General features: G+C 46.9%; 1 protein-coding gene across 2 annotated transcripts; it reads right to left on the reverse strand.

Moving 5' to 3' along the window:
* Positions 1 to 25455, reverse strand: PROSER2 (proline and serine rich 2). 2 transcript variants are annotated; one of them, XM_082759952.1, is made up of 5 exons: positions 25191 to 25455; positions 20394 to 20544; positions 15298 to 15514; positions 4447 to 4699; positions 1 to 3597 (listed from the first exon to the last, which is right to left on the reverse strand). In XM_082759952.1, the coding sequence occupies exons 3-5, from the start codon at positions 15430 to 15432 to the stop codon at positions 2612 to 2614; spliced, it is 1374 nt and encodes a 457-aa protein (XP_082616078.1). In that variant the 5' UTR covers positions 15433 to 15514; positions 20394 to 20544; positions 25191 to 25455; the 3' UTR covers positions 1 to 2611. The 2 variants fall into 2 exon arrangements, with proteins under 2 accessions (XP_082616078.1, XP_082616077.1); XM_082759951.1 differs by lacking the exon at positions 20394 to 20544.
* Positions 25456 to 25944: the final 489 nt, after the last annotated feature.

The following is a 25944-nucleotide window of genomic DNA, read 5'->3' on the forward strand; positions in this document are numbered from 1 at the left end:
TCGTCTCTTTGGTTTTATCCCACTTTAATAGAAGACTGATCAGCTTTGTGCAAGACAGGTGCTTCTAACAGAGAAAAATGAAGTCACAGTAGCGTAGACACAGAACGAGACGCAGCAGAGCGAGGGTTACATACAGGCTGCTAGCAGCCGCATGGAAGCAGTACATGGCTTTACTTACAGCTTTAGGCACAGAGAAGAATTCGCCAACAGGACAGTTGCTATTACAAAGGACTACAATAAATACCTCGTCCGAGTCCTCCCTGGGCAAAATTGGTTTAATTTAAGAAGCTCCAAGTCTCCTTTCCCAGCAGCTGAGAACAGTGCCCTACACGAAGAGTGAAAGAACAGGCTCCAGCTAATCCAGCGTACTGCAACTTTATACTTTGGATATTACGCTTTTATTATTTATTAGGGTTACATTAGAGAGTTAGCAAATGGGGCTGAATTTCAGCGAAACGATGTGTGGCAGGTGGCCCCCTCCTCGCTTCCCGTGGCCGCTCAGCTGTCAGCAACTGGTGAAGAGCTGGAAGGAAGCACTTCGCTGTGAAGACTGCTCTGTGTGCACGTCCCATTTCTAACAAGATTTTCTTTAACAGGATTTAAAAGCACAGAGGCCACAAAACATTTCAGTTTCCTCAGCAAGTGAAATTAATAAATCATGATGCATTGGCACCACGTCACCCACGCGCGGGACTTCACAGCAGGTGCTGCGCTGTATTTATGTGCTTGGGTTTCCCTCTGATTTACCGCTACAGCCTCAAAATAAGGCTGTGATTTACTTTCAGCATCCAGGCAGCTTTTGTTGTTCCAGGAGTGCTTCTCACACTCGATTATGCACGCTGAAGTGCTCTGCCAGACCGAGGCACGGCCGCATTTTTAATTACTGGTTGCTTGTGTGTAGTGTGCCTGGCACAGGGAGGAACATGATCCCAGTAAAAAGGCTGAAAAAGAATAACTCCGTAACAGAACCCAGAGACCATAACACAATTAAAAATTTAAAGCAGGAAGCAGATAATTTAAAAACAAAAACAAACAAACAAAAAAATACCCTTTAACTTATGAGGCAGGTTAATAGCTATGAAAAGATTTTTTCCTTCACGCCGGCTTCGTTTACAAGTACAGCTCAGCAAGTTTGAAATACTTTATCACAAGGAATACAAACGTGTTTATCACAGTTATGTCAGAGCTCCTCTCTGGAGGGTGGGGCAGTTTCTATTATCGCCACTCCCCTCCTCCCTGCCAAGGTTTAGTACTCAGCTCCTTAGGGAAACGAGGGGGTTGCTCGAGGCTTTAGAAAGTGCAGAGAATAAAGGAGATTTCTCTCTTTAGAAAAAAAGTCTGAGAACTCTTAAATGTGCAGGGGTAACAACGAGGAACGGGGAGGGGCTGGGTTTTGGCATTTTGGTTTAAGATGGCTGGTTTTGATGGTGGCAGGTGTACAAAAAGGGAGGGAGCTTTACAACAGAGCAGCAGCTTCGCCATACGCACAAAAACATCAGCCCAAGACAGACATTTGGGGATTGTCATGAAAAGCGTGGCTGTTAACTAAGGCAAAATACACCGCCAGGGAGCCTTCAGGAAGGACGTGCCCTTACACACTGCTCTTGCCTGCAACTCCACTTCGCCTGCAAGACTTTTGGCTGTAGCTTCTGTTCGGTGTTGGCAGGGTGGGATTGAATAAGGCTCTGAGCAGAGGAGGAGGAAGTCTGTCAAACCAGGAGTTAGAAGTAACAGCACCTGGACCCAGCCAGTGCAGCACAGCGATTGTTTGAGGACTAACAGCTTCTTCACAGGAACATTACGGTAAGAGGCAAGACTTTTGAGTAAGGTTCTCACATTTGGTACGGAGTGGGCTTGTTCCTATGGCTTCTCTGCTCTACCACCCCCCGGTACAGAACAGCGGGTTTCAGATTGTCAGGAGACTTTTTGGCTGTCGGCACAGAGACCAGCACGCCGCGCACACCCTCGAGGCCCCTCTGGGGCCTCTCACTGGACGTGGAGCTTCCTAGGAGAAAGGTCAGAACCCAAACCAACCCTGTGCAGGCTGAAGTGGAGTGGGCACAGAGCAAGGAAGCAGCAGCCTTCACCACGGGTGAGGGAATAAAGCAAAGCCGGATAATACAGACAACAAAACAACACAGAAGTGCATCACCGAGATCAGAAACATCAGTTCTGACCCATCTCGAGCTCCCCTGGACAGACAGACACGTGTGCAAAACAGAGCTCTCGGTTTTGGCTTTAGAAAAAGAGCAAAAAGGAGGCTCCTCCGTTCAGCGTGCCCCGTACAACGCTGCACTGGGCACTTCCCTAATGCAGTGCCCACTGCTGCAGGCCAGCATGACTGAAATACATCTCTCAGTCACAAGGAGTAACAGATGAGCATCTCTGCAGGATGGCGGGCTGAAACCCGCCCCTGTAGGCAGCATTTTGTGCTGCCAGTCTCTGAGCTAAACGCCAGCAGTCAGTCCAGTCCCAGTACCTCCTGAGCTCGCCCGAAGCTGAGAACTTCCCCTTTCTTCTTCCCATCCGTCTGATCCCAAGCCTGTTGGGATTGCTCTAGCGCAAAGCCAAGCTTGGATTCCCCTCCGATGCCACAATGCCCCCCTCCCCGTTACGCCGTCTCTTTCAGCAGTCCCAGTTTGCGGAGTGCCTCTCTCCTGGCTTCTTCTGTTGAGCCACGTCCAGCAAACTTGACGGTGATCCCTTGCGAGCGAAATCCCGAGGGTCTGGGCAGCGAACCCGACCTCCTCCTCATATCCAGGCTGAGGTTAGGGGGCTTGTAATCATTAAAGCCCTTCGCTGTGTTCTGCTGAGCGGCCTTGTTAGCAGCAAGAGCTCCCTCTGGTTTGATTGTCACAGTTTTGCCCAGAGGAAGGAAAGGGCTGGGCTCGCTTTTTAAGACCTCGTGGATGTTTTGGTACCCGTTGGGAACGGCGTCTGCCTGCTTGGGCTGCGCATCAAGACGCTGAGTGCTCGGGGCATGATCCACTTGGTCCTGAGCTGGCTTTCCCTTAACGAGACCCAGCTTTGTCAGGGCCTCATAGCGCGCTTGCTCGGAGGAGAGATCCCGTAAGGAAGAGCTCCTGTTGCGTGACAAGAAGTCGTTCTTCTGCAGCTTCTCCTCCAGCTCGGCTGCCAGAAAGGCTCCGCCGTTGATGTTGGCCAGCACCTGAGCTCTCCGCTCCTGCACGTTAACGGCTGCCTTGGAGATGGTCTCGTTGAATTCCTTGCCGCTGACGTTGGTTATGTTGATGTTGCTGGGAAAGCGGTGCAGTTTGGGGGCGGGTGCAGGGGGGTGTTTTGGAGCTGCAAAACAATCACCGTTGGCTACGGGGGTCTTCTTCCTGTCCAAGCTCCCTTCCTTGAGGGCACTGGGGAAGCGCACCCTGCTCTCCGCTTGCTGCTCGGATATCTTCTGGGCCATGATGAGCGGGGTGGGGATCGAGCGAAGCAATTTTGGATGCTGCACGGCAGGAGGGGGTGGAGGAGGAAGAGGAGGAGTCTCACAGCTCAGCAGCTGCGACACCGAGGGATGCGAGGGAACGTCAGCAGGTGCAGCTGGCTTAGGGCTCTCTGCTCGCCAGGTAGCATCCAACACTAAGAAGAAAAGCCAACAATAACCTCGTTAAGTCTTTGCACAGAGCACAATACAAGGCTTTCTCTCACCTAGGATTAGCAAGCATCAGTATTACCATTCCCAAAACTTTCTAGCCCAGACTCAGCCCACTGTGCCCATAGCTAACAATAAGCAATGACACCTTGAGGGCATGCTCTAGTTCAAAGCACCATATTTATCAGTCACTAGCAGCCTCCTTTCTGCCATTCATTCACAATCTGGACATTGGCTTTATTATGTTTAAAGGCTTCTTCTGTAGGTTTTGCATGTTCTTATTTTTTATTAGAACAGACAGGAGAGGACACGTCACATCACAACCTATGTACTAGCGATAAATCTTCTCCAGAAGCAGGGAGAGCAAACCATGGGATGAAGAAATCATTCCGTATGCTGTATTGTCCCAACTTTTTGTTAGAAGTATGTGCCTTGGTCCCACCAAGTGACACTATAACTAATTTGCCATCTTAAAACTCTTAGAGAGCCTCAAGAGGTTTCAGAGAACCAGAACGTGAGCACACTACTGTGCACCAGTCTGCCTTGCCGTGATGACTCTGTTATACTCAGTTCTGTTACAATTTAATTACAGTAAGGGACTGAGACAGCAGTCCAACAACTTAATCATGAGAAAAAAAAAAAAAAAAAGAAAAAAAAAACAGCTTTAGGAACAGCAATTTCAGCAACCCCTCAATTCCACATCAAGTTACAATCATGATCCTCACGGCTCCTGATGTGTAACAGATTGATCTTGGGGTAGCAAGGCAGGCACAGAATTTCTTTAGCTGTCATGGCTGAGTCAAAAGGAAAACCACACTTCCAAGAAATCCTGCTACCTGGTTCTGCATCTTTGCTAGGAGGGCCTTCGTGGTCGCTGCTCTCGGGTGTTGACTGCACTAAGTCAATGATATCCTCGGTCTCCGAATGGCTGGACACGTTCTCTTCTGTTGACCTTGAAGATTGACAGTGGATGCCACTGTCGTGTAGGACTGGTTCCTCCAAGTCATCTTCTAAGGCATCTATAGTTTCCTCGAAGAACATGAGAACGTCCTGCTCTTCGTGGGTTAAGTACTTCATACTCTCATCGTCCTACGTGGGGGAAAAAAGCCACAAAGATTAACGCCCTATAGATCAGTATGGAGAAGTACACTGACAGCAAACACAGCACCCTCTTTTTAGAGAAAGAAAGAAGCACGATGTAGCTGGCAGCATTCACATCAGAAGCATCTCCTTGCTGTTTCATACCTTCCCAAAGAGGCATTCATTTACTATAAAACAATAAAAGCCGGGAGTTTACAGCACACTACTTTTGACTGAAACACAGCAACTGGTATTTCATCCTTAGAAATACTTTAATTCAGCAATGTCCATTTGAGTTGGAGTAAATTGGTAAAAATATTATCAGAAAAAGATGAAAAAAAACAACAACAAAACCCACCCTACAGCCCTGTGCCTGTAGAAGAGCTGTGATAGCTTCTTCAAGCTCAAAACTGGCATTAGCTGCTTCAGGTGTGTGTCAGGTTCAGGGATGAGGCTCAGGAGCAGCATATGGACAGGGGGTATTCAAGACAGGCCAACAGGTGGCTTGGCTCCGTTTTTGCTCTGGACCACAGGGGGACTTCGTTATCAGAAAGGCAGAGCTGGAACTGAAATACAGCTCCCTGTATTTCCACAACCCCCCTCAGCCTGAATTCCCTCACAGCTTAAAGGAATAATAAGGGGGGAGAAGGTTTCTGAAAATTTTACCTCTGAGTTACGGAAAGAAAAGAGTTAGAACACACACAAAGATGTGTTCCCCAGCAGTAAAAGGCCTCGGGCTATTTTCTCCGGCAGGAAACGCTCCTGTAGAGCACAGGAGTGATAAATAATCGCTGGGATCATCTAGTCTTCATTTTCTGTGAGTCACTGCTCTTGATTAACTTGATTAGCACAACATCACTGTGAGAGCCTAGGCAGCAACGTGCAAACTCTTTTCCCTCCACCTCCACCCTGGGAAACACTCACTTTTCCAGAAGCTCAGAGATGACAAAGAACAATTAGGAAAGGCACCGCAGTAAGACCATGGATCCAGGAAGGACGTTTCCCAAGAGAGCTATATAAGTTCTGGAATGTAATTAAGTGTTGTCGAGAAGTGAGGTTTTCCCTTTTCTGGATTCAGTTTCTCCCCTACCGTGGACCTCCGCAGAACAGTGGTGCCTACAGATTTAGAGCTCTGAAGCACTGCCTCGTACCAAGTGGCAATTAGTGCCTAAGCACTTAAGAACACTGCAGACGAGAAAAATCTGTGCTTTAGGGCTCTTAGTTGCCTTCTCAGTGGTCAGGGGAACGTTTCATTCATTTATCTACAGGGAAATGAAAGAAGAGAATCACACAGCCTCTCAGCCACTCTCAGCTCTCCCACTCCTCAGGACAGGTTTGCTGATTTGGGGCTGTGATGATATAGATGCTGCAGACGTCAGCCACAGCTGGCAGCTCCCTGTTAAAAGAGAAGACTGAAACCTCCCAGGGAAATACAAAGGTGGTTCAGCAGCTCACGGTGCAGCTTCTTGTCTAGAGATTCGCATTCCTTGTCTTCAAGGTGAAAGTGGCTGGGAGAGGAGTACAGAGGTGAGGATGTTTGTGTTTTAATCTTCCCACCCGAAATGCACTGTCAGAACGTGTAACAGTCCAGCTTCCAGCAAGGCTGCTCCAAAAGCCCGGAGTTGGATGCCATTTGCACTTGCCTGTTTCAAGCACTGACTTCAAAGGCTGACGCACTGCACGGCTCGTACCCACCGCACGGCAGAGCTCAGCCTTCAAAGTCTGAGAAAAGTTTTACAGCTGCGCTTGAAAAGCCAGAGACAGACAAGGCTTCTTTTTTTCCCATTAATGGATGTTGCAATCTCCTTCCTTCCCCACCCAAATACTCACTCGGCTGCTATGTCTAGTGAGGGAGAGAATGACAGGAAAAGAGCTGTTGTGAGGTAGGTCCTCGCTCCAGCTGAGCAGGACTCCGGGCAGCTTTTGTTGTGGGTGAGCTCACGGCGAGGACCAGACTTCCGCAGGCAGAGAAAGGGCTTTTTGTTTAAGGGCTTCGTGGTGGCAGCAGACCCAGCAGCCCTGCAGTAACTGCATCACACTCCTCGTTTAAAAGAGCTGCTCCCACGTGAGCTCTGCTCATTTGGCTGGACAAAACAGTACGTGAATTGAAGCAGAGGCTTCCAGAAGCCCAGAAAACTTCCAGAAGCTCTGTGCTAGCAGACTGAGTGCTTCTCCATGCCCGGTTGGATTTGTATGGCCAGAGCTCTGCCAAGGTTACCACCCCTCACTGCTCCTGCTGAACTGAGCAGCTTCCTTTTTTCCAGGGAGGATCTGAGACCAGTAGCCACCCCTTTATAAATACACCTGGGGTGAACGGCGTAGCGGGGTCTGAGAGGACAAACTCAGCTCAGTTAGCTCTTCGGTTTCCTTCCTCGTTTCCTTTCCAGATGAGCAATGTCACACCTCAAAGACGTGCTCTAGGGGACCCTGCCGGGCAGGGGCTGGGCTAGGAGCAGTGTTACAGAGCTCCCACTCGTACTGCTTGTAGCAGAGCTCCCAGAAAGATGCGAGGAATCTTGTTGTGGTTAAGCGGTGCCAGTTATAGCTAAGGTTACCAAGCCTATTTCAAATACTTGAAATATGTGGAAAATGAACTCATCTGAGCAGTTCCTGTTCGTTCTGGGATGGTGTCCCAGCATCATTTCTCCTTGAAGAATCTGGGTTTTTAGCAGCCCAAGCGGAATCTCTGCAGTTACTCAAGCTACTCCCTTCCTTCCACCAACTCTCCTCATAAACACACCTCCCAAGCCAAGCCTACACACGCACAACACTGCCCACCTTAAAAGCCACTGGCAAAAGACAGCCTCCATTTGAAACCTGAAAACTGTGCCTGAGCTGGGATTAAAAGAACTTCTTGACCAGAAGAAGTTTAGGATGCAAACAGCTGTAATAACTAAGTCTGCTCAGCTGCCATTAATATTTTAGAGTCCTGCGCAGCCAAATGTTTCCTCCTCATGCCAAACAAGAAAGGCTGTGAAGGAGGATGGCTTTTTTCTTTTGTTTCATAGAAAAGATCACTGTCATGCCTGCTCATTACAGCTACTGAATATCAAGGGGCCACAGAAAGCTTCACAACACCGATTCAGCTGCTCCTACCAAGCACGTGCAGTACAAGGTGCTGTCTCTGCCACGCTGAGTTTTGTTTAGTAAGAGGCAGTTCAGCCCCGGTGCTCCTTTGGGGGAGGAAGAGTCAGGAGATCCTGAAGCAGCCTGATGGTCACACTCAATTAATCTGGAGTCCATCCATCACTGAGCCCAGCAGCCTAACGCTAGCACAGCTTTAACAGAAAACAGAGGGGGAAAATCCCAAGCCATCTGCAATGGTTAAAACATTAATAATTAATTATTCTGGGAACTGCTAGGGAACCGAGCAGCATTACCCGTGTCAGAGAGCTACATCTCAACCAGCAAAATCCCACAGAGGTGGGTTCAACTGACTCATCTGTCACTTCCCAGTGCCACAGAATGAATGGGCACAGCTCCACGGGAGAGAGAGAAGTGCCTGGGTGCTTCTTAGACAACACAAAGGGAGCAAGCTATTGAAATATGTGAGAAGAGACCCGTGTAGTACCACTGGAGCCCCAGCCTGCTAATAACACGGCAGAGAGGTCTACTAGTAAAAAGAAATGGGGGAAATAAGACAGCGCTGCATGTAGGAACAGCGTCAGAACAGGTACAAAAGCTTCAGTGCAGAAGAAAAAGGAAATTACTTCTGGTGTATTAATAGAAAGGGGAAGCAGGAGTGTACAGCTCCACTGTTTAGGCTGGAAGTGAGTGAATAAGAACAAGAAATGCCATTCAGAATCAGACCAGAAGGTCCATTTAGCTCGGTAGCCTGCCCAGAGCCACCCCTGTTGATGCCCAAGGCAGAGGAAGGGGGTGAGGAAAATAGCACTGGGGTGCACTGGACGGACTGATCTTTTTCCTCCCTACATCCTCCCAGCTTCCAGCAATACACAGCTCGAGGAGTTCCCATCTACGTGCTTAACAGACCATAATAAGCCTTTCTAGCCCGAATTCATCTTATTGTTTAAGCTTGTTTAAACGAGCGACATTCACAGCATTCTGGGGCAGTGAGTTCCATACTTTAATTGGGTGCTGTGTCAAAAAGCACTTCCTTTACAAGCCGCCAGCTGCTTATTTTGATAATACCATCCCATTTGGTGAAGGGCTGTAATACTGCCTGTGCTTTTCTGCACTTTGTTAACGTAATTGTACCCGTGTGCTCCATGGTTAGCAAGGCGCGTAATCGGTTGTAGGTGGGGAAACAACCGATCCAGAAGCATTACAGAAATAAACTAGATGAACTAAAATCATGAACTAGCACGATAAAGGTTGAACCGGGTGATCTGAGAGGTCTTTTTTCCAAGCTAACTGATTCTGTGATTACTGACTACATTAGACCCAATCCACTTTTAGAAAGGCAATGACATATCTACTTCAGCTTCGAAGATCTCTCTCTGGTTATCAAACACAGATTGATCGGCTTATAATTTCCTCTTCCCTTTAATTTGTTTTAGAATACCATTCAAAAAGTTTGGAGGAACTTTCAGGCCAAAGCCACTAACTGTTTTCACAGCAATCAAATCATTTCACACCCATCTAATTTCTCCTGAGAGAGCTACTGACTTGGCCAAGGGATATAAGCACAAGATGTGATACACACTGATTCGAAGTCCCAGAAAAGTACAGCAATAGATGAATAAGGAATCCTAGATGAATGAGGAAACCTAGATCAAATTAGCGGAAGGTGCCTCTGTAACTGGGGTTGGGGAGGGAATTATGTTTGAGAAGTCTTGTTTCATTATGCAGTTTGGGATACAAGCCCTGAACAAGCTCCTCTACACCTCTGTTATCTGATAGTTCACTACCTGAACACAATGAACTTGCTATCTGTTGATAGAAGATGTAGCTGCAAGAAGCAGGCAGGACAGAAGACTTTCATGAGCCATATAAATGTGCTAGTAGTCCACAGGATGAATTTTGACTGGAGAAAAAAAAAAAAAAAGCCACAATTACAGAGTGATGAAAAAGCGGTGATATAAAACAGAAGGACCTGCAGGTCAGTTTGAGCGCTGTAAAGAGGAAGTGGAAAAAAAAGAGTGCTGCTCAGGTATGTAAGTGTCATCCTGGGCTATAACAACCAGGGTGATGAAATCACTGCACATCCTCACTCAGAACACAGAGTTCAGATCCACTCGCTGAACTTTCAAAAGGATGCAGCCAAGCTGGACTGGCTCCAGAACAAAGCCAGGAGTGACGAAAGTTTCGCTGCACAGGAAGCTTGGAAGAATGGAGTGTGCTAGGTTTTAAAACACTGAAGAGTGGGAGGCAGGCAGACACAGCCCTGTGTGTATGCCAGGATGTAAGAAGTTGGCCACGTTACGTCATTACAACAAATCTCTTCTATATCCACCGAAGGCAAGACGTGGAAATCAGATCTCACATTTCAGAAACTTGAATTCAAGTATCCATGGAATGAGAAAGGAACAGAGTACAAGAAAGACTGCTCTGGAAGCCCAGGAATGCCCATCAGGGAGGGTTAAAGAGCAGATTTACCCACCTGCTAGAGTAATCATCTGCTAGGTTCTGCTTTAGTTTGAAGAGAAGGCTCAGGGCAGACCTTATTGCTGTGCAACTGCCTGAAAGGAAGGGGTGGGGAGCTGGGGGTCGGCCCCTTCTCACAGGTAACCAGTGACAGGACCAGAGGGAATGGCCTCAAGTTGTGCCGGGGGAGGTTCAGGTTGGCAATGAGGAGACATTTCTGCTCAGAAAGAGCAGTCAGGCACTGGGACGGGTTGCCCAGGGAGGTGGTGGAGTCACCGTCCCTGGGGTGTTCAAGGAGAGGCTGGACGTGGTGCTTGGGGATATGGTTTGGTGGTGACAGTGGTGGTTGGACCAGGTGATCTTGGAGGGCTTTTCCAACCCTAACGATTCTGTGCTTTGAAGCAGAGAAATGCAGTTTATTGATCATGAAAGTAACAGGCACTGTGTGTGCCCCAGGAGAGGCATTCTCCCCAGCACATTTTACAGCAAGGCCACTCTTTACCCTCCTTCTACACCCACAGTCTGAAGCAAGCAGTTCTCAAGCTCCTCATCCTCTCCAACTGCTCACTCCACTGGTAGGAACAATGACTTTTTTTCCCTCCCCAAGGCCTACTCCCTCCAAGTCACGCTAATATCAACCTGAAGCAGATGAAGCTCAGCACAGCTCTCCATGCCCCACAAGGAACAGCTGCCACCCACCCAAATGCAGCCATGGGGGTTGGGGAAACACAATCTCCCTCTTACCGGGATGTCCTAAAGGCACATTGGAATCCCAGGATGACAGAATCAAACCAAGTCTGCCGAGTCTGTTGCATTTGAATGATCTGGACTGATCCAAAAAGGGTAAGGTCATAGCAATTATTTTTTGGGTATTAAATCCTGGTAGAGCCACAGAGGAAGCTTGTTCAAAGAAGTAAAGAGTAACATATATTTAAGAATCATGACCATCTGCCAAATCAATGACCACCCACCACCCGCCAATTAATTTAAGCCACTTGATTAGCGAAAGAGTCACTTATCAAACTCTGGGGGTCACCACCACCCCAAAAGAGCAGCAATTAACTGTGGCATTCACCAGGGATCTATCTGAAACAAATGGGAAAATTAGAAAAAGCAGAGCAAGGCCCGTTGGGAGCAACAGGAAACCCACTAGCCCTCAACAAGACATGTTGGGATACAAAAAGTACTGAAGTCACATCAACACATCCAAGATACCCGTAGAGTTTGTCACTAGTGCAGTTCCAGGTCAGCAGAGGCCACCTAAGGAACACCCAGCACCTCCTGGTATGATCTTAGCAGGTGATACCATTGTCCTAGCACGTAATTCACACCTAGAAACTAAAGCAGTTGCTCATGGCTGAGAACAGACACAGCACAACTGCAGGAATGAAGCAGTCAAAGAGACTGATCTTTAATAAGTCAGCCTGCACACATCTGTTCTAAGAGAAGGGAAATTATTTCAAAAAAAGCTAAGACCTAGTATTATCTCCAGAGTAAACAGTTACAGCAGCTTAAGGACATATTTCATTGCAGGTTAATTCTTACACCACCTATTCAAGAATGGCTTTTGGGATTTAAAATTGCCGAGCAGAACAGAATGTGCTTGTTCACCCTTCCTCTTGCGCAGGGTAACTGATCCCCTGCATTGAGGAGGTACACCTGTCTCATCCCTTTGCCAAGGATATGTTTTAATACCATCCTCAATACAAAGAGGTCAGAATATACCTGCAGATTCAGATCCTCATAGCTTTTACGGCTATAAGATGCAGCGAAGTTGGCGGTAGGAAAGAGGTTTAGATGATGGTGGGATATGGAAATATCAAGGCAAACATTCCACCCATCTGAACGTAGGCTCTTGTACTTGTCTTCAGCTGCTGTGATAAATCTGGCAGCATAAATCCAGACCTGAACATCTGATTTCTACAGAAAATCCTACTGCAGTTGAGACAGAACAGACACCAACACCTTGTTTTCCCATTCAAAAATGTGTCTTCAAGGACTGCAATTGTCAAAGATTAACTCAGAGCACCATTGCATAGATAAGGGGGTGAGAAATGTGTTGAAATTAAACTCATCAGCCAACAGCTGACTTCAGAGTCACGCTGACTTTGTTTTAAGCACATTTGGGCACCTGGAAATTCGTGTCCATCTCCTAGCCGTCGCTAACCCGGTGACGGGTTCCACGAGGAGCAATGCCAGCGCAGACACGCAGGGTGCAACAGCAGCCAACAGTCAGCCAAACCAGCTCAAAGCTGTCAGCATAGGCTAAAGCCAGCCCAGGATGCCGTCTGCATTATCACATCCCCAGGTTTGTTTGAATTCCACAGAGGCAATACAAAGGTTATGTTTAGTGACTAATGTGGTTTGACACTGGGAAGCTGAAGAGCCTCTTTTTCGTAATCAAGTACGAAGAAACCTGTACAACGCTGTCGTAAAAACAGGGCTACGTTTTTTTGTGAGGCCGTCAGAAGAAGTCCAAGTCAACCCTAAACTTCTGTGCTGTGTCCCCAGTTGAACAGATCCAGGAAAGAGATAAATGAAGAGTCAAGTAAGTTCTAGCTGCTTCTGTTTCAGAACTAAGAATGTCCGGTGTTCCTGGAAGTCTGACCCTCCCTTCCTCTCTCGAGATTGGCCCGGTAAGAAATTATTTATCTTCAAAGTTCACTATCCTCTCCTTCCCTTTAGGCCCCCAGAAGTTTGCTCCCATTTGCTCCTCACAAGAAGGAGCAAAGCTACAGCAGGAAGAAGGTAAGGTTGGAGCACTTTCCCAACAACTAGTTTTTCCTCTTATGAATCCCCTGATCTACTTAGTGGAGCGTAAAAATCTTGCTTCTAATACACAGTTACACAAGAGCACAGAAAGAGAAGTATCTGATGAATACCACTCTTTATCCTGAGGATTTCTAAAGCCTGTTTCAGCAATGAAAATGCACAAGGTGCAAGACAGTAGAATATTGTTTTCTTACATCAGATCACACACAAAAAAAAAAATTAAAAAAAAATCTGAGGAGCACTGAAAACCCCAGTCCTAGTTCCAGGGTTACAAGTGGCAGAATTCTATTGCTGTTAGTTCACAGACCCCCTCTCAAACTCAAACTGTGATTATGCCTTTACTCCTGACATTCTGCTCTCAGTAATCTCTCTACTTTTACTGAAATGTGGACAATGAACTGTTCTCTACATCCAAAGAAACCTAAGGGCTATACCTATTCCCCTCCCCTCCAAGTGAAGGGGAACACCCATGCCCCAGATCTGTCCTTCCAAACACCCCAGTCAGCAGCCTTATTTACCGGCCACGCCACCCACTCACTGCTAGAACTTCCACCACTTGCCATAGAAGGGTATCTGTAGCACCAAAATTAACTCTCAGCCTATACTTCACTTCCCTCATGCACAAGCTCGTACCAAGTAAAGGACTAGAGGCTTTAGGAACTTCTCCAGCTGATGCATGAGTCTGATGGGAACTGCCTCACCCCGCAGTCAGGTTGTACTCCTATAAACGACTCCAGCACAGACTGAAGGGATTCTAATTCTAGCTGATGCATCATCATACGGGTTATCACATGGTAAGATCTAGTTAGATTAAGGTAATCTATGTCATTTCCTGACACAGCACACTCAGGATGAGGCTGTACAAACACACCAATTTATATATAGCCTCGTTGTTCAATACCGATTTTCTCAAACGACCAGGCTTGTGCTTGCTGCCACAGCCAGGAATAAAACCCAGGGAAACATGACTTGCTACTAGTTGACACACCGGGAAAAAATGCAGTCAAACTATTGCATAAAATTAACTTGTAATTCGTTATTAAAGCACAACTCCCACTGTCATTCTCTGAGATCCAATCAGTTTCCATAGAATAAGCAACATACGCTAAATATCCCAGCCCAAATGGCATACCTGGCTCTTGTCTCATCTCTCTCACCCTGATGCTTCCTTTTTTTTTTTTTTTCCCCTAGAGCAGATCAGAAACAGTTAAGGGACTAAATGTAGTACTGTTTGTTTTGCCTTTTTACTAGCAATACAAGCTGAAGGACAAAGCAGAATATTAACTAAACTGTGGTATTTTTGTTAGAAACAACCAAGAACAAACACCTTTAGGATTACCTCCAGCTGCCAACAAGCTCATGAAGGAGCACGAAACAGAGCATTTCTGAATTATACAGAAAAACACAGGTACCAACTTGCCAACTTATTCTTTCACAACAAGCTACTTCCCTAAAAGAAAGCTGGCAGGGAGGGCAGAGGGGAAAAGATGGAAAGCTTAATCTCATGTTTAATGCAAGAGCGAGATTTAGGATCCCATTTGGGGAAAGCATGTTTAGCAGAGTGCTCTCTCCCCAATTAAAAGCGGACGCTTTCCAAACAGCTGTGATAATGAAGAAAACGCACAGGGAACTGTACCTGCTTTCGAGGCTTCGCATGGCACGGTACAAACCATCCTGCTGAGTTCACTGCCTGAATCATCCTGCTCATTAGAAAAAATGCAGACCTGCATCCTACTCCCTCAATTACTCACGCGCTATTTAAATGGCCGCACACTCATATTCGCTAATGCGAGGACAGCTTTGTTTGTGGTGAGCTCTTTGTTACTCACCTAATTACACGAAGGAATAAGCTGAGAGCTTCGTTCAGTAGTGTCAACAAAGACCTTCAGCAAGGAACAGCATATTGAGCCGAGCACCATCCTTGGGCTCCTTTACCCTCGCTTTAAGTCATTCCTAGAGCTACACCGAACCACGCACCACATGAAGGTAGTGGAACAAAGCTACCCAGTGCAATGCACATCCTAAATGCTGCTCCCAGTTCCCTGGAAGGGATGGCCAAGCAAAGGCGCTCTGCAGGCTCTCTGAGACAATCAGACCAGAATTTCAAGCTGTGGTACCAGACCAGAACACTTCTAGCCTTCCAGCTGGTTAACAACCAAGACCACAGCCAGCCATTTAGTGCTGGAACTCGCAAAGATCAATGCTTAAAAAAAAAATAAATCTTGTGATGTGAACAAAGCTACTCGTGTGGTTTTTATCGCTAAGCAGAAGGCTCATTAAGCACTTACCATAGCAAGATTTTTGCACCTCGCTTGGTTGCCACGGTTCTCCACGCTGCTGCCCCTCTCCATGCTCCCAACCGCGTGCTTTGGAGAGATTTCAGATGTTGCTTCAGGAAAATCTGAGAGGAGATTTCTAGGCATCACACCCTCCTGGACTTCCTGACCCCAGCGCAGCGCAGGATGCCATCAGCACGTTACGTGTGGTTGCTAGCTGTGCTCATTTCTGAAAACAGAGAAAAGCATGTTATATTCAAACCTGTTCTTAAAATAAAAGGAGGAGAATAAGTGGTAAGAAGATCCTAGCGAGTTAAAATAAGGCTCGTCTTTAATGCTCTGGAACACAGCTACCACTGATGGTCATCTTTTTTAAAAAAAAGATAAACCAGTAATAAAATCCCAGAGGTTGAGACCAACAGCCCCAGTTCAAACACCATCTTTTATAAGCTTTTAAACAGTAATTTATCAGACAGTGTTTACTTATAAGAGAAACAGAATCCAGTTCATTTCCTAACACAGTTGAAGTTAACTCACTTGTTCCTCAAGCTGCTTTATGCTGACTACTTCTATTTAAAGATCTAGGAAGAGAACGTAGTGCCATTTTTACACCATCACATTACATAGCAAAATTGCATTTTAAAGTTTACAGAGCTTTTATTTCACTCAGCCATGAAGAAACAGTGCTTGCACATTTGGGAGGTGCTCACTGGAACAGACACACACCAGCACTTACCAGAGCAAAAAGTCCTCTGCTCTTTAAAGCATTCTAGAACCTGTTCTGTTATATCATAGGATCCCAGAACGGTTTGGGTTGGAAGGGACCTCAAAGCCCCCCCAGTGCCACCCCCTGCCATGGGCAGGGACACCTCCCAGCAGCCCAGGCTGCCCAAAGCCCCATCCAGCCTGGCCTTGGGCACTGCCAGGGATGGGGCAGCCACAGCTCCTCTGGGCAGCCTGGGACAGGGCCTCACCACCCTCAGAGTAAAGAATTTCCTCCTAATATCTAATCTAAACCTCCCCTCTTTTAGTTTAAAGCCATTCATCATGTCCTATCATTATCTGCCTGAGTGAAAAGTTGCTCTCCATCTTTTTATAAGCCCCCTTTCAAGTATTAAAAAGCTGCAGTGAGGTCTCCCCGGAGCCTTCTCTTCTCCAGGCTGAACACCCCCAGCTTCCTCAGCTTGGCTCCACAGCAGAGGGGCTCCAGCCTCTGAGCATCCTCGTGGCCTCCTCTGGACCTGCTAACATCCTTCTTGTGCTGGAGCCCCAGAGCTGAACGCAGGCTCCAGGTGGGGCCTCACAAGGGCAGAGCAGAGGGGCACAATCCCCTCTCTCCCCTGCTGTTGCAGCCCAGGGCCCAGTTGCCCTTTTGGGCTGCAAGCACACACTGCTGGCTCGTGTCAAGTTTTTTGCCCAGCAGAACCCCCAGGTCCTTCTCTGCAGGGCTGCTCTCAAGGAGTTCTCTACTCATTCATGTCTGGGATTGCCCTGGCCCAAGTACAGCACCTCACACTTGGGCTTGTTGAACCTCATTAGGTTCACATGGGCCCACTTTTCTAGCCTTGTCTCCCAAAAACACTCCAGCAGAACTTCCTTCTTCGTTTTCCAAAGTACCACAAAGACAGAAGTCATCCTTTTGCACTGATAGCACAAGCAGGAAAGGGGCAGGAAGGAAAGAAACTGAGCTCATCTTTCTCCAATAGCTTAAAACCATCATTCACAACAAGAAAGAGCATTGTGCTGAGGATTGAGCCACCTTGCTCTTCACCAGCCCATCCTTCCAGGCACCCTGCAGGTGGCTAGGAATTAGCAGCGATGCATTCCTCAAAGCAGCTGGTGCCGAGGTACCACGTTACACGCAACCGCTGGGCAACCAGACACCGTTTCAGTTGCGTGGTATCAGGGTAACGAGATGGTCCCACTTCCCAAGTGCTTCTCCCTTTATTCTGGTTCACGAGGTGACACGAGAAGCAAAGCCCAGTCCGCATTTCCAATTCAATTGGATTGCTTCTCCTGCCTCCCTACCCCTGCCAGCCCCGCACTGAGAAACCCAAGCCTGCCGGTCAGCCGATTAGCATCTCGTGGTGGTGAGATAACATCTGCTGATACCGAGCAACAATTCCATCCCGCCGGTCGCTTCCTCTCAGGAGAGAGCTATGACATTACCAGAGGCACAGCCGAGCACTCCCTCCTCTGTTCTGCAGCACCGACGAGTGTCCCGCGGGAAGGCGCCCGCACAATGTCTTGGAAGCACAGCCCTGCACTGCCACAACTCGAGTGGCTGGTAACTGTCAGCCCTAATGTTCAAAAAAAGGGTGAGATTTAACCTTGGTTTCACCTACACGTTCTTCCTTTTCTCCTATTAATATTGTTAAATATAAATAGTCACAGTGCATCCTCAAGGTCCTTCGGTGATACCACAGAAGCAGAAGCACGCTCTCGGTCCTGGGTTTTGGAATCACACAAGGCAGGTGCACACGGGAGCCCTGCAGCAGCTGCTGCACCTCCGGCTGCCACGTGCCAAGAAGTTATGCCGCAGAAAGCTAAACCTGAAAAGAACACCCTGAGAATAAAACATTTCCTGCAAGAGGGGCTCCACCTCCAACATAAAGCCTGCAGCACCCAGAGGAAAAACAGAGACAGTTTTTAGAAGGCATCTTGGTGTCCTGTATAGGCTGGACACGCCACATCTGGTCCATCCCTTGGTGAGGCATTACAGACGACTCCTAAATTTCTAGAGTTCCACTCAAAACTCTTTGTAAGCTTTTTATAGACTAGGCTACCAGGAGAGGTCAGAGCTCACTGCTTCAGGCTACAGTCAATAGCATAACTGAGACTGAAATTTAAAGACTAATGTAATGAAAATACTCATCCAAGTTACTGAGAAACCAACTAGCCAGCCAAAACTTTGGGGAAAGGAAGTATTTAGGAGCACTGCTCTACTTCCTTCAACAGCAAGACCTTAGCAAAAATGGGTCCAAGCTTTGTCCAGTGCAATAGAAGTAGCCAGACTCAGTAAAGAAATAAATGTCAAAGCCACAAGCTGTAAATACTCCTGTTATTCATCCTGGAGTCCAGGCTCTGAGGTTTCACAAAGCTCCTGAACAATGAATAAAGGCAGCAAGTGCAACTGGTTAGGAGAGCCTCCCCCACAAGATCAAGTAGCAAGCATTACAGGATTGGCTCTGCCACTGTGTCGCAAGGCTTTGGAGGTTTCACTCGTTTCAGAAAGTCTCTTGCACTGCTCCTGAGCTGTGAGCCTGCAGAAAGGAGGTGATGGAGAAAAAAATAAGAGCCAAAACCACAAAGCGAAAGGAAAACACACTTCCTTCTTCAGTCCTTCACATCACCTCTAACACATCAGAGGTCATTATGATCATAAGCTGTTCACAAACATTATTCCTTCTCCCCTTTCTGTTTGTGTGCTTTAAGGGAGAAGCTACTCCTACGTGTTTGTACAATGCTTAGCACAGCTACAGCTGCGTGCTGCTGTACACACACGTTTTACAGGCAAATTCCCTTCCTAACCACAGCTGACACAGGAGACTGCACTCTTTTTATGCCCCCTTTTAGGTGAAAAACTTTATGGATTCGAGATGGGTAGAGCCAAGTCTAATGAACTTCTCTTGCTGAACTGATAGCTTGTTTCACTAGGATTGCCAAGGTAACCAGCAAAGGTTCAAAAAAAATACAGTAGCCATCATCAGAGCAAGTGAGAGCAGCAGGGCCACAGGCAGCTGCTCCTCCTGCCCTTCAGAAACACAGCAAAAAGGAAAGTTGCTTACAAGAGGATTAATTTCTTACTCTATTCAACATATTAGGTTTCTTATTGCTTTGTTTTTCAGGTGTACCCCCGTCCTGTTATGGATTAAAAGTCAACTAATCAGACCGTGACACAAGAGCACAGAAACGTGACAGGAGCAGTACTGCCTGGGGAGAAAACCCCAGATGTTAAAACAAAAGGCATCTTAGGGCAGCTGCGATTCTGTCAGTGGAAACGATCAGTTACACTAGCACTAGCTTTCACAAGGTATTTAGAAGAACACAATTCAAGTATCATGCATATTTGGCAGAAGGTAGTGGGAAAAAAAATGAAATATATTAAAGTTAATATTGAATTTTTACCTCCAAAGATTTGATTTTACTTTGACAGAAGTACACAGTTCAGAGAGACTGCATGAAGCTGCCAAAGATTTTTTTTTTTAAATACACTATTTTTTTTTTTTATTTTTACTGACTGAGATTACTTCTAAATACTAGAACAGAACTTCAGTCAGAAGTAATTGTTTCTGTAGTAGGGGATTGAAAAAAAAGTGTTTGTTAATAATCCTGTTTGAAAAATACCTTAATGAACTAAAGATCAATTCCACAAAAATGGAAGATACCAGGAGGCCAAAAGTCAACAGCTGTATCAGCCAGGAGCTGAGAGCCAGCAAGCAGGCAGCAGCATCCTATTTCCTGCACCATACATTCACAGTAAATAGAGCCAACAATTTCAGGAAGCTATCGCATGTTCCTAAAAGGGCACAGCATCAGTCTTTTCCTCCCTTCACTACACATACAATTTCTAGAACGCACTTCATGAGAACAGTTTCTAAAGCCAGATTCCTAAGCCTAGACTCAGCACCACACATGCTTTGCCAGGTTCGAGCAGTTATTTCACAGGGAAACAAACTGGCCAGTGAACTTCAAGGTTTGTTTCATCCCCCAGCTGTACACAGACATATGAACACACACACAAAGTGTACAATGTGCAGTGTCATCTTCTACTAAGTGGCACTGCTTGAGTTGAAAGCTATGGATCTAAAAAAAAAAAAAACAAACAAAAAAAAAAAACATCTGAAAGTACTCTGAGGTCATTCAGAGAGCCACTGTGGGGTAGGTTTTATTAAAAATAATGGTACAGGGGCAGACCAGAGACCTTGTATCACAATTAGCCTCTGACAACAGCCACCAGATGCTGAGGGAAGGGCATATAAAACAAGGCAAGCAGAGCAGGAACTCAGCCCATCTCCTGCACGTTGTGGTCAGGGCCTTCCAAAACCAGAGCAGGTATCTAACACCCTGATTAGGTTTTCCCTGCATTAAGTGCTCCTGCTACATACCTTTGAGCCAGCTGTACAAGATCACAGGTAAACAAAACAGACTGGCCCACGACACGTTTTCATTGTGCTGCTGTTGTTACAGACTGCTCAAAGTTGGCTGATCCGGTACGGTGGATTCATTTCCTCCTTATGAACAGCCCTCCTTCACTACCTGAAACACAGAGCAAATTCTGGAGCTTTAGAGGTTATTTATTTCCTACTTCTGTGATACTCAGTGCATTTTAACCTTTCTGAGTGGAAGAACAGACTACGTGACAGTGCTGCCCAGAAGGGACATATCCCAGGCCAGTTGGCTCACCAGGAGCACGCGGGATGGCCTGAGGCATCGCTCAGCCCTTTGTGCTGGCACAGAAAAGCCCTAGGATCAGGCAGAAAATGTAAAAGCCTTTCTCATAGAAGGAGCCAACAAAACTGAAGTAACAACCAACAAGGCTAGTGTTCAGGAGCCAAGGTCAGTTGAAATTGGCCAACGCGGTTAAACTCAAATTTCTCCTCCAGATCAGAAGCACAGATGCTACGATGCATGCTCCTCAACTGCACGCACAAAATCCAGGCTGTCCAAACCTGAGTTACAGCAGCAGCAACATTTCCTGCCCTTGTTTAGAGAGGGACTGTCATCACAGCACAGCTGGCCAAACAGAAATGCTGACCCCTAAACAGGGCAGCGCGGCTCTCTAAACAAGGGGCAGAGGAAAAGCACTTTGAAAGACACTTGGATCTCAATCCTGATGACAATTTTCAGAGTAGGTGGAGAATAAATTCAAACATGCTTCACAAACTGGGAACTCGGGATGCTCTCGTGGTACTGCAGCAGCCTGAGACACGTGTGACTCCCCCCCAAATAATTTCAGTGCTAACAGCCATGTGACACTCCCAGAATTGAAGGGACTTCGAGGCAAGCAACCCAAATATTTCGATTTAATCTTCCTGCATTTCTACAGTGCACTCTAACAAACTTTCAAACTTTCCTCCAAAGCTACAAAATCCGTTAGCTGTAGGACTAAAAACAAAGATTCCCTCAGTCTTCTGAACCTGGAGCCTCAAGAAACACACTGAACGTCATTCATACAACTTGCACTAGAATCTGCGAGAGCTGCCAGCAGTGAAATAATTAATCCTGTGTACAGAGGTTTTGAAAGAACGAGATGGGCAAGGCACCAACTCAGAGAACTCAAATCCAGCTATTTCATCACAGACTTAAATAGTTCACCAAAGTAGATCTCAAACTGAATGTAGTAGCCCGCTTAAAATGATCACAAACCAACATTTTCACTGGTTCCTAAGCGATAATTCAATTATTACACTTTTTCTGAGCACAATATGATTTAGAAAATTCAGTGCACTAGGTGACACCTCTGACTATGTTAATCCAACCCTCAAGTTAGCAGAAAGAGAGGGTTCAATAGTGTCCTTCATTCTTACCCAGTCCTTCTCAATACTCAAGAACAGCCTTTCTATTTTATATTTTTTTTAATAATAATATACTTTGGAAATTTTGTTAAGTGAGACAAGAAACCTTTTGAAAAAGCCTAGATCATCATCATCTCATCGTTCTCTCTCCACTGTCTGGGACATGCGACTTTTAAAACAGACAGCAGAGCATCACTACCAGATTTGACAATGCTACACACATTCATCCAGCCTGAAGACAGAATTTATCTGGGAGGAGACTGTAAAACAGATTCTTCTGCATCTTAGCCTCATCCCTTGCAAGCAAGCTTTGTTCCAGCGCATGGCATCAAGAGCAGCTCCAGCTGAATCCCATTGCCTAAAGGTAAGGCAGCCACTGGCATGGGTTTGGATATAACACTGCAGGTTAAGCTACCAGAGAAACATCCCTGAAGTGCTCTCAACCCTCCCCCCCTCAACTAAAAATAAAACTGGTCAGTGACAGGTAGTTACTTTTCTTTAGATTAACATCTTAGGGGAGGATAAGGCTCTCACTGGCAGCCTATGGTTGAGATTTGATGATCGGTATCTGCTTAGTGAGAAAACTGCATACGATACCCATGGCTATGTAGGGCAATATTAGCTGGGGCTTTAAACACATCGAGGTGATGCCTGAGGTCTCCGCTGACTTCAAATGTTCTTATGGAAATTTCTGCAAAGAAAGCATCCGATTCTTTTAAAGTTACTCGCTTTAAGTCTCCCCTCTTAAAGTCAGGGTGGTGCTCTCCATGAGAGCCACCACTTTGGAAACATGAAATCTACATAAACAATTTTGGGCGCAGACTCCTCTGTAATTAGTCAACTTCTGCCTTGTTACACAATGGAGCCCTAACCCCAGCGATGCTACACCTGTAACAACTGCTACAGTCAGAGCAAGGGTGAACCAAATCCTGTTTTACAGCGCACTTAAGAGGACAAGATAATTTTCAGCCCCAGTGCTTCTGTGTCACTTCGCACACCGGGATTTCAAGTTCCTTGCCTGCATCTGCCTGTGACTGCTGTGATGGCATTGGGAAGAGGGCAGAAGCCATCTGAAGCACAAAGCAGAGATGTTTACTTTAAAATGGAGCTAATTTAATGCACATTTCATTCCTCTGCGAGTACATAAAGGTCTGCCTGCCCAAGGCAAATTGAGCTGAAAAGAGCAGAGGCAAACCAGAGCAGTAAATTCTTACCCTGTACGTTCATTGGTATAGCAATAATCAATACATACCTAACTGAGAGGGAGATCTTTAAGCAGCTAGCGACACTGGAAATTAAAATTCCTCGCTTTTATTTTTTAATTAAGGAAGGGGAGGGAGGTGGTAACAGTATTTGACGCAGCCTGTCTGGCTGGCTTTGAAAGCTACATTCCTATCATCATTTATTTTCACGCTCCAGTATTTTCGAAGGTCAGCCAGCTTGTGACTTGTCAACTGCTAAGGAGTGAAGTCGCTGCAGTTACTACATCCAGCCAGCAAGCCCCTCCACCGACACTCTGGGTTAATATTTCTCTCAGAGGCATGCATATAAACAAGGAAAAGCAACTGTGGCTGACAGAAAAAGAGTTTTAGGTACACAAAGTAAAGAGATGTAACATAGCATCTCCCTCATTCTATTTCAGACACTATTAACACTTTATCGTAAAACTTTGTTTTATTTATTCACTGCTGTAAGTAGTCTAAGCAAACCTTCAGTGAGGAAAACACCTCTGAAGCAAATCTATTCCACTTCTGAGAAATACTTAGTATCTTTGTTTCTCTGAGACATGAGTGATATGATGTTTTTCTTTAGTGCTTTAACACCAGCTTTTCCCTTATACGGGGATATTCATTGCAAAGGAAGGAAAAAAAAAACCACAATCATTGTTCTGAACTATGGTAGCTGTACAATAAAGCACATCTGCAATGCTGCATTAGTCAAAGGACCCACAGAAGAGTCTTAAAATAATACCTTTTTATTAGCCTAAACCAGAAATTGCAAAAGCTTTTAAGACATGCTTTAGGGTTTGGAAAGAAGGTCTTCCTTCTGTTCCCTTCAGAAAAGGGAGGGCACAAGAAAACAATTGTTACATTTATGGTACTTCATTTTTTATAGTTTAAAATCCCAGCAATTAAAAAAAAAAAAAAAAAAAAAAGTAGACAGCCTCCCTCCAAATTTCTTGCCTATTTCATCTGCGTACTTCTTACAGCAGGCATCATCATACACCCACATACAGGACCGAGCACAACAGAGCTCCATTTTCAGCTGCCATCCCAAACCCAAAACTACTCAGGAAACATGCCCTTAAGAGCCTCGATTACTGAAAATCCAGAATCCGGAGTGTTTTAAGGGCTGTGGTTTCTTGCACACACGCTAAGCCTCGCCTGAACTACCTGAGATCCCAACCTGACGAAGCAGCAGCCATCTCACACATCACCAGATGGCACAGGCACCTGACAGAAGGGAGGCAAAATATTTGCAGCTAGGATCTGCTACTGTTTAAGCCAACAGTTTTTATTTTTTCCCCCCAAGTGTAAAATTAAATTGTGGAGAGTCAGGAAGCTACGAGGAAGAAAAAACCAGCTCCTTGCCATCACCCTTAATCAGTAATGCCACACATCCAAAGCCAAATAATGCAGTATGAGACCTTTTATAAACGCTTTCCCCATACATTTTTTTTTTTCTGAAGTTGCCTGTTTTTACATGCAGCAGCAAGTTGTTTTTAACCAGAAGGGGCTGGGGAAGAAAAATGCAAAGAAAAGAGAAAAATAACCCTTAACGCAGCTCGGCTAAGGCTCGCATCAGGTAGCAAAGAGGCTGGCAAGAAGTTTTTCCTCCTCTCCTTCGGGCACAAAACTGCGTGGAGCCCAGAAACACCTCTCCTGGGCTCTGAAGCCTCTTTCCTCGGCTGTTAATGTTACACATGCTGCAAATAGGAGCTCAGAGCCGCGTTTTGGCAGCTCTCAGAGCATCGCACAAACCTGCCTGAGGGAACTTTAGGGGCCAAAACCCCAAGGGAGCAGCCGCCGTCCCGAGTGCTGCTTCTGGAACCGCAAAAGCTGACGTGAGAAGGGAAATATCCCATTAGTGAGTAACAAAACCCACGCCGGATCGCTCCCACCGAGGGCTGAGGGCTGACAGGAGTGAGGGGAGCCCCGGGGCTTCTCCCCAAGGGGTCGCTGAGGAAAAGGGAGCGGGGAGAGGCGAAGCTAAGCCGGGCTCGCTGCCCTCAGGGGAGAACCCCTCGAGGAAACCCACTGCAGGCGCTTCCCGAGCCCCAGAGCTCCACACAGCGCTAGAAATCCGCCTCGGTAGCTGGTAAAAAGCCGATAGAAAGCCGGTCCCCACGGGCAGAGGAGATTCCCTCAGGGGGAGCCCCGCGCTCACCTGCTCCGGGCAGAAGTCCGCGCCTCTCCTGGCTGAGGCAGCGAGGGGACAAAAGCGGGGTGCGGGAAGGACACCAGACGAAGGACAGCCGGTTCCCGGAGTAACCTCAAAACCCAAAGCGAGCTCTGCTGAGGAGCCGACCCCGCTCTCAAGCGCACTGCGCCCGGCCAACACCCACGGCGGGCGGTTAAAGCGCCGGGCGGGCAGGGGCGGCTCGTCCCGGGTGGGGAGCGGCGCTTGGGCACGGCTCCGCCTAGCCCGGGCGGGACGGCTGTGGCGGTAGAAACGCAGCCGCCTTTGTCCTGAGCCCGCTGGGCAGGGCATAGAGCCGATACTCCTCCCTCCCACACGGCCAAGTGCGGCAGGCTGCAGCGAAATGGGGTCCGGGAGCGAAAAGGGCGGAGAGGGAGGCGAGGGGGGGAGCGCCGTGGGGCCGCCATGAGGGCCCGCTGTGGGGTGGGGGTAGGGGTGCCCGCTTCTCCTGGAAATCCTGAGGTAAATTTCTGCCCAGACTGAGCACTCGGGGCTGTGAGGGCTGTTTTATGTTCTCTGGAGGGTTCTGGGGGTCTCCCAACTACTTTTCATTCAGCACTGGAGGTTGTGGGGGAAGTGGGGAAGGAGCTCAGTTCACAGTGGCTTCGTGTCTGTGGGGCTGTCTCTCCACTGAACTACAGGGGAATGTTAAGGGAAAAAGAGGTGAAAACAGCCAAAAGTTACTAGCCTGACCCCCTGCCTCCTCACCTGGCTGCATACT

The sequence above is a fragment of the Aythya marila genome, assembly GCF_965140915.1.
Source record: "Aythya marila genome assembly, chromosome: 1".
NCBI lineage: Eukaryota > Metazoa > Chordata > Aves > Anseriformes > Anatidae > Aythya > Aythya marila.